We start from the raw sequence: 12,307 nt of genomic DNA on the forward strand, positions 1-12,307 counted from the left end.
CCAGAGGAGTCGCCCCCTGGTGGACACTAGAGAGAATGCAGATTTAACACACTTCCACTACTGGCTTCACTTGGTTCTTGGACAGCAGATGAATCCCTGTACAGGTCCCGTTACTATTGTTGCTCTCAGCTAACACAAATGTGTATAAAAACGTTCTGTCCTTCTTAGTGATCAACCTTTGTCAAGGTCGAGATATAGAACTGGCACAGTTACAAGCTCTCCAAAAGTGGTGACAAAATGCAACACAAATTTACCAGTGGCATAAGCAATGGTGTAATAATTTTTGAAAAACATGAGCTGTTTGAATTTGCATCTGTTCAGATGATATTTGGACAGAAGTGGAACGATTTGTGTGGCTGTAATCAACTTCTTGTCCATTTGCATTTGCCAGTGGAGCTATTGTCTAAGCAGGGATATCAGATGCCCATCACATGCACATGGAGCCAACTTCTTGTGACTATGCACACATTGTGAGTTTGACTCTTCTTTCTGTAGGAAATCAGTTGAATTACTGGCAGTGGGTATTGCTGTTAATCAGCAGTCAAAACAGCCAAACTACCACAGTGTATAGATCAGTGGGTGTTCCAAGCTGCTCATCAGAAGCCCTCCGGCCCACACGGCACCTAGCTGCAACCACAGCCTCCCTGCACTCCTTCGAGCTTAAGTGGACTCTAATAAAGTTGCTCTTTGATGCATTAATAACCTCTTTCCCCTACTGGGCTCTGAACAGCACCCCGCATATCCTCGGCTGACATGCACTCTTTAATTATTTCTTTCTATGAGTGTTGGAGCGAAACGAGGGGAAGGGAAAGTGATGACATACTAATGAATCCTTGAATAAATAATACTGCTGTCTAAGCTAAAGGCATCTGCAACTAGCTTTACTGGGAGAGAGGTGGAACGCAGAGGAAGCTCAGAAAGGTACACTGATGGAGAAAACATCAAAAATAGATATGGAGGTAGAGAACACACCTGGAACTACAGTGACCTCTAGTGTATGAGATCCTACCGCCCCGCTAGTTCTCCAGAGCACACTCATTCAGGATTAAAGGAATCAACCTATCACGACAGAAGATACACTTCCACCGCTTTCTGTTTCCTGCTTGTGTTTTTGCTCTGTCGACAAAGCAGTTGTGTCGCTCTGCCACACACTGTCACAGGCCTCCACTACAGCAGAGCACCTCCAGAGAGGACGTGTGGTGTTCATCAATGTCCTCCGGTTGAGTCGAGAGCTGGTCTGATTGAACAGCAAAGGGTACGCGTCGATAGGAAATGACAAATCTTTAAAGAGAAAAAGTCACATCCATATCTTCTCATTAGAGGAATTGATGAAAGCACATATTGATTCAAAGTTTATATCTCAGAAATATAACAAATCAGCTCCTTATCTTGTTACTATTGAACCTGAAGTGTTTCTGAATCACTTCACACAGTTTGCACTCATCTGTGCTTATGCAAACACAAACAGTAGATCACATTTCTGGGATCCACAATCTTGTATGTGTGCAGTATGCTTTAGAAGAGAGAAAATAAGGATGATAGAAATCACAAATACAGTAATACATCTGAAGATTTTAGGATCCACTTTCACTGCAAACAATCCCTTTTTGTTTGCCTTTTAGAACAATGTTTCTGTCGGAGCTGTCCTCAGCACCAGAGGAGCTGCATGCTGTTCCCTGTCCTTTGAACAGGGAACACTACACTACTTCTGTTTTATGTTCTATCTGTTGAAAGACAAAGAAACCTGAAGGAAGGAGTCCCAGCTAATGTCCATTCAATCATATTTGAATGAGTTGTTTTGAACCTTACCCATAATTCACCTGTGCAGTAGCTGTATGTTTTCACTCTCCTGCTTGTGTACGATGTGTGTGTGTGTGTGTGTGTGTGTGTGTGTGTGTGTGTGTGTGTGTGTGTGTGTGTGTGTGTGTGTGTGGGGGGGGGGGGGGGGGCACTGTCCTTCACAGTGGCCATTTCTCTCCTTATCAGAGGCAGTGTGAGATTGAGGGCCATCAGCCACACTCTGTTGCCATAGTGAAGGCAGACAGCAGGCAGCCTGACTGACAGCTGATCCTCCACACACATTTCCTTCCGTAATGCCTCCTGCTGCTCCTCTTTCTGTGCAGTCACTTCATACATGGTGACACAATCTGTAAGTGATCGCCTGGCTGTGTACATGTCAGCACACCTAGTAGAAAACTCTGCAGTGTGTTTCTGTCGCCAGTGGGCAGCTGACTACTGGTGACATTACCCCGTAGTTCAGAGGGGCTGCACACATAATGCAATTAGTACTTTAGCAGGAATCAAGCACACCATGAAGGTGAATGGAGTGCTGTCGGAAATCGATGAATGATCGTGATAAGTAATCGCGATATTAATATTGATCATTTCTCTGTAATCGTGCAGCCCTAGTTCACAGCACACAGCAATTTTGATAATCAATTAAATGTTTTATTTTCTCTATTGCGGTATGTGAACACATCATTCAAAGTTGGCCCCTCCTCCCCGGCTCTGCGACACCAGAAGCCGGGGAGGAGGAACTTCCTCCTACTTCTACAAACTACTTCCTCGCCTGCTTCTGGCGTCACCCCAGGGCCAGAAACACCCCTGTCTGCCGTTGGGGTGTTTCTAAATAAGCTTAGTATTTTGGCGTATCTTAGCGTTATTTTGGGGCCGTGTCTGCAATTTTTGTATTCTTCTCTTGGAGGCGTATATGTATTGTTTTTTTTTCTTTATTACTTTGTTCTACCTTTATTTAGGTGTGCCCTGTAAACGTATATCACAAATACAGCCAAGAGATATTGCATAAAAATAAGCTTGATTACTACATGATATCCATTACAGGGTTTTGTATGATGAGTACATTGCAATGATGCGTTAACTCTTCTTCATCCTTTGTTTGCTCAGATCGCCCAGCTGGTGTTCAAGGGGATGAAGCGTCTGAACAGGATCCAGTCCCTGGTCTTTGAGACGGCCTACAACACCAACGAGAACCTTCTCATCTGCGCTCCAACTGGCGCCGGCAAGACCAACATCGCCATGCTGGCGGTCCTTCACGAGATCCACCAGCACCTGCAGCCCGGGGGCGTCATCAAGAAGGATGAATTCAAGGTCTGACGCTGACACAGAACCACACAATCTAGGGACACCATACAACACTGCTCGTTCTACCCATCTCTAGTGTTCCTACATGTGAGGTACTTCTGAGACATCTGATGTACAGAGTCAGAGAACGGCATCAAAGAGACTTTAACCAGCCCAGGAAGAGCTGCTAGCAGGCCAGATAGCCTACTTACCTACACAATTACATGTTACTGTTTGTGACAGTTACACGGGCGGTCAAAGATATTGTGCTGGTGATGGGTTTCGTTAGGACTTTATGGCTTTAGGTGCTGCTTATTTCCATCAATACTCATCGATACTCTATGACTCTATCGAGGCACACCAATCCTCAATGTGGCCTTAATTTCTCTTTCTTTTCTTTCTTCAAAGAGATCATGGCATACTGTTAACTGATGAGCTATTTACTGTGTTCCATGTAAACCGTTGGAAATCGACCAGCCTTCTCCTCCAGATGGAGGCTCATGTGTTGACGTAGTCATGCAACGCTATCAGTAAGAAACGAGTTAGTTTTATCTTCAGGCAAACAGAACAGCAAACGCTCAACAAATGAATGAAGGTCAAATGACGACTGCTGAAGGAGTTTATCGGTGTTGCAGTTCTGGCCAATCAGGATCCTGTACCAATTTAAGACTGCTTCTCGGTACTCATCCCTAGTTTGAATAAATGACATGACAACATGCCGGTCAGCACCGAGTTATGAAAGAGACCTGAAGTTTTGTGTCTATTTGAAGGACATTGTGCAGGAGTATGGAGCCAAATCCAGCTCAATAGTTTTGTTCATTTGAAAAAAAACTGAACCTGAAAGTTCAAGTTGTGGTCTTCAACATGGAGAAATACAGCAATGTATTCAAAATAAAAATAAGTGAATGAAAAGTCTGGGTTGAATATAATTTTGATTAAGTTCTGGAATTGTTTTGAATACATTTTTTTTCATTTTTCACTTTCATATATATTTTGATATTTGAGTTCTTATATTTTTCAGTTTCAGATTTTATATTTTCAGATTCAAATCTTATTTTTTTCGGTTTCAAATCGTTTTTTTCAGTTCAGACTTTTGCCCCTGATCTGGCGTGGGGAGCGTGGCATCAACTGAGAGGGGCGTGTCATCATGAGTGACAGCATAACAACGAGGGCTGAGGAGTTCAGGTAACGTGGGCACCGCGAGAATTATGATTCAACACTTTCTATACACCATATTCACGTGAATGCAGTGGGGGGAAAAACTGAGCTCAGTGCGCCCCAACCGCGTCACCAGGGCGGGGATCGGCTCAAGTAAAAGACGTCATGGGTCTGCGGCGTTGGTTGCCGACAGAGGTTGAAGCAAACCCCGTGGCGCAATGAAAGTGAGGGCCAGCGCACCGGGTGAGGTGGGATCCCGGCCCCGCGGGGTCGGGCGCACCACTAGCCCGTCTAGCCCGCACCGTCGGGGAGGTGGAGCGTGAGTTCATGCGATAAGACCCGAGAGATGGTGAACTACGCCTGGGCAGGGCAAAGCCAGAGGAAACTCTGGTGGAGGCCCGTAGGGGTCCTGACGTGCAAATCGGTCGTCCGACCTAGGTATAGGGGCGAAAGACTAATCGAACCAGTTCCCTCCGAAGTTTCCTTCAGGATAGCTGGCGCTCACAGTTTTTTCCCCACTGCATTCTGTTATGGCCATAACTTTTGAACACAGGGAGAAATCCCCCCCCCCCCTTCCTGCAGCCATGTGCTCTCAATCGCCTCCAGAACACACCAGCAGGTTTAAGTCAAAATCAAATGGATTTATTATCCAAGAAGCATAAAAACAGTTACAAACAGTTACAAACCGAATCACACCACTAATAACAAAACACACCTATATATAAAATGAAATGTGAGATCCAATCCGAGCCACCCAGGAGGCTGGTCTGCCTCCTCGGCTGCCCGCAGAAGATCTGAAATCCCCCAGAGCTTCAAACCCTTTGTCCCCCCAGAGTTACATTCCTCAGCTCATCGATCAGCTCATTGATTGGCTGAAGTCCAACAAGCCCCTCCTCTCCCAGCCACTTTCACACAACCCCCGCTCCAGCACATTCCTCAAACCTGATCACACAGACACTCAAACACACTACTTGGTTCAAACTCCTACAAGTAAATACACTGTATCACATAATATTCATAATTAGGAGCTTTAAAACTTAAATTTCTCACAATTCACGTGCAGTGTTGCCAACTCCTCAGTAAGGAAAGTAGCTGTTGGCTGTCCTAAAAGTCGCTAAATGATGTCATTGCCTAATTTGCATTATCATAAAAAGTGAGTTAAAAAACACCCTAAAAATGTTCAGAACTACAAATTAAATTTCTTCTGTTGATTCTTGGTCTGTTTTTTTAAATGTTGCCATGGAAAGAGCCCATCACTTCTTATGGACCCCATTGTTAATCCCCGTCATAACGGAGGCATTGTCAGTCCATATACGCAGGAGTTTCTCTGTTTTAAAAGACATTCATATTTACATCCCGCTCTGTAAACCAGCGGTGGCTTTGCGCATGCGCGATTCATTTGCAGTCTGGACGCAGAGAGTGGGTCTCCTCTCTGCATAGTCTGCAGCTGGTCTGCTGCGCGAGGCTGCTGTGAGACGGACCGCCTGTGTGTGCTTTGGGACGGCGGAGCGGCTCACGGCAGCACCCGCTGCACGTGGAGGACAGTAACTGCAGAACGATACGTTCTTTCACATCAGTCTCCAAAACACCAGAAAAGTCGCTAGATTTGTCGCGAGTAGCTTTTGACAAAAAAGTCGCCAAGAGGATTTGGAAAATCGCCAGATTGAGCGAGAAAGTCGGCAAGTTGGCAACACTGTTCACGTGAATATGGTGTATAGAAAGTGTTGAATTATAATTCTCGCGGTGCCTACTTGAAGGCAACGTGGTTGAGGAAGTTCCTCAGCCTTCTTTGTTATGCTGTCACTCATGATGACACGCCCCTCTCAGTTGATGCCACGCCCCCCACGCCAGATCAGGGACAAAAGTCTGAACTGAAAAAAAAACGATTTGAAACCGAAAAAAAGAAGATTTGAAAGTGAAAAATATAAGAACTCAAATATCAAAATATATAGGAAAGTGAAAAATGAAAAAAATGTATCTTGAATGTACAATTCCAGAACTAAATCAAAATTATATTCAACCCCAAATAACTTTTTATTCACTTATTTTTATTTTGAATACATTGCTGTATTTTTCAATGTTCAAGACCACAACTTGAACTTTCAGGTTGTCATTTTTTTTTTTTCAAATGATCAAAACTATTGACCTGGATTTGGCTCCATACAGGAGCACCACACACGTTCAGTGAGAGCTTTATCTGAACTTCTACAATACGCCGACACCTCCACTCCTCTCTACAGATGTTTTATAAAACACCACAAAACAATACCTAAACATATCAGAGGAACGTCGTGTTGTATGCTATTTATTCATAAAGTCTCAGATGAAGTGCTTTTAAATGCTTTAAAAATGACTGTATATTTCCCTACATAAGCAACTCTCAAGTTCAGAAAATAACATCCTTACAGTAGGTTCTATTTATTAGGAGTTTAAAACTCAAGAACTAAGCTAATCCCCATCAGGACTGTGTGGGTGTGGTTTTATCAGATTTGATTGAACATCCTCACATGTTATGTTTTGGTGCATACAAAACACATGACATTGCCTTTGTCCAACCCACCTTAAAGCAGTAAGTAGAGCTAAAATAAAGCAGCATCGGCAAAAATATGTCACTGAAATAATAGAAACTGTTCCAGCTAGTGGTGTAACGGACCACTGTCGATCTGTGGTCCGTACGGATCCCCTCACGTGAACACAATCTATGACACAGCTTAACGTTAACCATCACAGTGTAAATAAAGTTTTACTGATGATCGTTATCCTCCAATATTTACTAAAACATGTGATCAGGACATCATTAATGCTTTCTAGTCTCTGATCTCTGATAGTGTTACATTGAGAACAACCAATCCCTGTTTAAATCATCATTAGATCCGGGATCGTTCAACAGGGTTATAACGTAGAGCTGTTCAGTGATTTGAAAGTGTGCAGTGTAATGTGGAGGGAAAGAAGGTAGTGAATATGAAAGGACTCAAGTGAAAGGCCAACCCATCCTGATGATGAGAGCCCGGCCTACAGTGTCTCCACCCTCCCTAGCTTCATGACAGCCTCCTGCCTTACTGCGGGTTGTCTGTTTTTCATCCAGTTATTACAGAGACAGTTTTCACAATGAATGTTGTTTCACAAGTTTATCTTGAATACTTCATCCTGAAAAATAATTGATGAAAGGGGACAAAATTAAATACAGCAAGAATTGGTAAATATAATCTTCAATATATGCACAAAAAGTCAGCTATTGGCAGGTTAGTCTAAAAATATTAGTACGCCTTCATAAAGCCATCGTGTCAAATCCTAACACACACTTCGCTAAATAATTCAGACATCCAAAAGGCTATGTTCTCTTTCATGAAGGCCTACACACACACACACACATCCGCTCACACACAGCGCTGCACAGTTCCAGCTAGTGACCACAGCCACTTTTCATACATCACTATAAACTTTACCCATAATTTTTCTCAATAAATTGTGGTTTGTGCTGGTTGCCAAGGAACAAATGATCCCGCCTCTGTTTGCTCATTTATCACCATGGTGTCCTTCCAGTCCTGCTCTCCTATGCCCCCCCACCCCCACTCTACCCTATCTGTTCTCTGTCCTACAGTATGTATCTGTGTCCTTCTCCCTGTAGATCATATATGTGGCTCCTATGAAGGCCTTGGCAGCTGAGATGACTAAGTACTTCAGTAAGCGATTGGAGCCACTGGGCATCACTGTTAAGGAACTCACTGGAGACATGCAGCTAACCAAAGGAGAGATCCTACGAACACAGGTACGCACACACACACTCTGAGTTCTATCATGTCTCTTAAACATAGTTCAAACCAAGGGTTCCCTCTGCTGCACACACATGTTCTCTAGCACCCCCAAGTGGATTTGACTGTGACATTTATTGGAGAAATTCCATCAAGTATTCTCCAAAATGCATCAGTCACAATTCTGCCAATTACTTGTCACAAGTGTAATTCAACCATATGTCTTTTTTAATAGTTATCAGCTGCGGAGCTGTGGATTTACAGTTGCTTTCAAATAGAGAAGAAATGATAAAAGCGGCTGCTATAAACACTCTGCTGCTCCTTGATTTATTTAGCCCAATATCACAAATCATACAATGTTCAATTGCTACACTTTGCAATACAATTACACTCAGGACAGCCAGGATGACAAACGTATAGTTAGATTGAGAACTTAAATGAAGAATATGGATCTGTGAGGACATCAAGTATCTCCCAGGTGTCACCAAATAAACCTGGAAAGAGAATTAACTACACCAACACACAAGAGCAAAGCTCAAGCACAGCATTCACACAGGTAGGTCTCGCTTCTTTTTCCAACAATGCTGGAGAGGGGAGGAGTCACAGCAAAAAGGATTTGGACAATGAGCTGTGCACGGTAGTGTGGTAAAACAGAAGTTTGCGGTCAGTTATAATGTCCTCTGAGACCGATATCCCCCCTTTTGAATATGCTAAATTATGATTGATGATATGGATTTGGATTAGGGAGCTGGATCCCTGTTTCTTGACCAAAGGAGACGCAAAGTCCTGCTGGACAGCGAGTCAGATTCCCACTCTCTTGGATCCGGAAGAGAACCCAGCAGGAAACTCGACACCCTGTGTTTGGGGTCTGGTCAGATTGGCCGGATCTGAATGATTTTAGTATCCGAACGGGAGTGTCCCTGGAGAAAGAGCAGCCTGACCCTCGAACTGTGACGGCCTCAGAGAACATAACTGAGCACCTCATCTCCGTCAAGGCAACAGCCACATACGGTGGACCTGGTTACCTGCAAACATCTACAGGTGTCCAGCCAACTCATCTAGACTTACACCATGATCAACAACAACAACAACTCATTCCTCATGGACACTGCACTCTAAGAGGACATTGTCACATTCACAATGAAAGCCAGACTACAAGTCCTTTCCACCAGACCTTTATCACTGCAAAGTCATATTTTAATAAATTGGACAATTATGTTTGGTCCCCGAATTGGCACAGTCGAACCTAACCACTTCCCTATGTATTCTAGTATGTTTTCCCAAAATGGGTAGATAAGTTGACCCTCCCAAATCGCATGTACGGATGTTCCTTTCTCTGTCCGACATTTCCAACATAAATTGTTCAACAAGCCCGTCATGTTGAGCTCAGAAGGAGTCAAATAAAGCCTCTGTATTCATTCATACTGACTAACTTTCCCCCAAGCCTCCATTATATATGTCCAGGTATCTGATAGTGGTTTTAACATTAGCTCATTTATATAGCTTTATATTTATATAGTATATAGCTCATAACACATTAGCTCATTTTGCCAAATAATCCTTCGGTTTTTACAGATATCTTCCCTGTGTACTCTATGAGGTGAAATTCAACTCTTCTTAAATCAATTCCTAAATAATTCAAAGCACAGATAAAGAAATGATAAAAGAGGGAACACATCTCCACCGTGCTTTAGTAGTAAGTAAGTAACAAGCACACACTGTTTCTCACATTTGCTTCCTTCTCTGTCTGTGGTGTTGCTCTGTAGTTAGTGATGAATCAGGGTCACATGGTTTAGAGGTTAGCTTCACTGACTTTGTGTATTTGCCGTTGATTATGAGACAATCTCAGTGTTGTGCTATTGTATTATTGTGCCAGATGATATAATACAGTGAGTCATCTATTTAGTTTTCTATTTCGTTCTCTTCATATATTTTTGGTCATATTATTATTGTGTCCTCAGTATTCCTTTCCCAAGAAATGGTATATCCCCTAAGGCCCTGTTTTTTTTCCCAAACTGTAGAAATTAATTTAGAAATTTCATAAAATACCTGAACCTTCCTTCACACATTCTAGACAGCAACTTGAGCAGCATTTGTAAACACAAACATCATGTTGTTCTGGGAAGAGAAATGACTCAATGGAGCTTCTTACCGGCTTCAAAGGAAAATGAAGAATAAAAGCCTGACAGTTTTTTTCTACCATAAGGAAAAGATGTGGATGAAAAGTTTGATTTGACATAAACAATGCAGTACAATATTCAGTGTTTCTCTGATTTAATAGTGACCTTGTTCAGACGATTACATATAAAATGAGCTCATATTGTTTTACTGTACTCTTTCATGACTGCAGCAATAGATCTGTATGTACACAGAGAAAACAAAACCTTACGCTTCACATATACGGAACAGCCACGTGTTTTCATGTGTGCAGACAACCAGTTTGTGTGCTCATATGATTTTTTTCAAACAACAAATATCACTTGGATCACAAACACAGATATAATTAAAGCTGCAAGCAGCGATGAACAGGCCCTCGCACCTCTGTGCACGTCGAGGGTACTGGCGGGACGCGGCTGCAAATGTCTGTGCGCTTCGGACAACACGCCCCCAAGTTTTTTTCGAATGTATGACGCTGGAAATGATCATCATCAATGTCTAAGTCTTTAAGTCTTCCTATACCAAATTTGAGACTGATCTGGTCAACTGGCTAGGAGCAGTACATGAAAGTATAAAACTTGTCATTTCCTTTTGCCAGTAGGTGGCGCTTCTCAGAGTAAAGCAGAAAGCTACATTTTAAAGCTCATATTTAAAATAAAGTTCTCGGGGGGAGCATGCACCCGCCCCCCGACAGGGTTTCGGGCTTGTCACCTTTTTCACCTCTTATGAGTTTGCAGGTATGTAACTTACACAATGCGATATCAACAAGCTTTTAATAATCCATGATGATCCAATAATGATACACAGGAAATTTGGTAGCAATCGGACCCAGCGTTCAGGAGGAGTTTGCAAAAATGTTTTTCATAAAATAAAAAATGGCGGAAAATCTAAGTAGGCGGAATTTCACATCAATTGGTCATGGGGGGCGAGGGGTGTGGCCTTTCAAACTTAAAATGAACTCTAGGGGGCGCCATAGAGCCATTTTTTTCAAACCCAAATGCGAGACCCCTAAAATATCAAATTTTTCACCAGTCCTGATATGCATGCCATCTTTGGTGAGTGTTTGAGTCTGATAAAGCCCCCAAGAAGAATAATCCTTACAGTTTCAATCGGGTCCTTGTCGGTGCTTGGGCCCTAACTGAGGCCATGTTAAATGTCGCATTACATAAAATCATGGATATATGGTAGTTTAATTGCTTAGATATTCATTCATTCATTCATACATTTTTGATAAGGATCCCTAAGATTTGGCTGTTAAAGAAGTGTGACCAACATATATAATGTGTGTGTGTGGAAGCTTTTAAAATGAAAAAATATACTTGTGGGTCTTTTGTGACAAATGATGTAACGGGAACACTGTTTGACCTCTAACGTGTCTTTGGCATGTCCTAACAGCAATGTCTTGGTACTTATTAGCAGACATACATGCAGACTCTGAGATATCCAATATAAGTTACATGTTATTTATGAGTCAAGCTCTGCTACATATTAACATGTTAGTTGCAGAATAGATCAATTATTCACTTGTCATTGGTGTGGGGCATAAGTAAGGATTCCCTGTGTTAACCCTCAGTTATTTAGTCAGCACATGTTGAGTCCAGAACCTCTCTCTGAAATATGGAAGGCCGCACGTCGCCCACTCCTGCGTCTTTTCTCAGCAGAGCCGTGCCGAAAAACTCAGCTGGTTCAAGTTATGATCAAAAGTATTTCATATCTAACAGAAGCTAAAACAGTTACAAACTGAATTACACTATCGGTAGAAATATGTTCCATGAAGCAGAGACCCAATGAAACCCTCCACACAGTCCAGCCTAGCTAGTTATCTGTCCAGAGGTCACATGAGGTCTGGAGAATCTCCTCAGGAACAGTGTCTTATTGTTCCGTATCAGCTCAGTGATTGGCTGAAATCCAATAAGCCCCTGGCCTTTGACCCGCTGGCCTGGTCAATCGCTCCTCTTCTGAACCGGCCCCCCTCCTTTCTTAAAGCAGCATACACCTTCATCCTTCACTCATTCATATGGGCGTATCTGAAAAGCCTCACTCAAAATCCCTCACCTTCCTTCATGGTTCAAAACATTCAGGGACTATTCTTACAGTGTTCAATTCATACCGTGACTATACTTTTTAGTTTAATACAGTCAATGGTTATGCTTTTATGG

General features: G+C 42.6%; 1 protein-coding gene across 1 annotated transcript in view; it reads left to right on the forward strand.

The window, feature by feature from the left end:
- Positions 1-12,307, forward strand: part of ascc3 (activating signal cointegrator 1 complex subunit 3) — a 207,946-nt gene that overhangs the window by 76,135 nt on the left and 119,504 nt on the right. Inside the window, exons 8-9 of the mRNA XM_031873831.1 lie at positions 2,905-3,108; positions 7,868-8,008. Of these exons, the coding sequence (XP_031729691.1) occupies positions 2,905-3,108; positions 7,868-8,008 (345 nt within the window). The remainder of the gene's footprint in view (positions 1-2,904; positions 3,109-7,867; positions 8,009-12,307) is intronic.

This window comes from Anarrhichthys ocellatus, unplaced genomic scaffold, assembly GCF_004355925.1.
Source record: "Anarrhichthys ocellatus isolate YVR2014 unplaced genomic scaffold, GSC_Weel_1.0 scaffold75, whole genome shotgun sequence".
Classification (NCBI taxonomy): Eukaryota; Metazoa; Chordata; class Actinopteri; order Perciformes; family Anarhichadidae; genus Anarrhichthys; species Anarrhichthys ocellatus.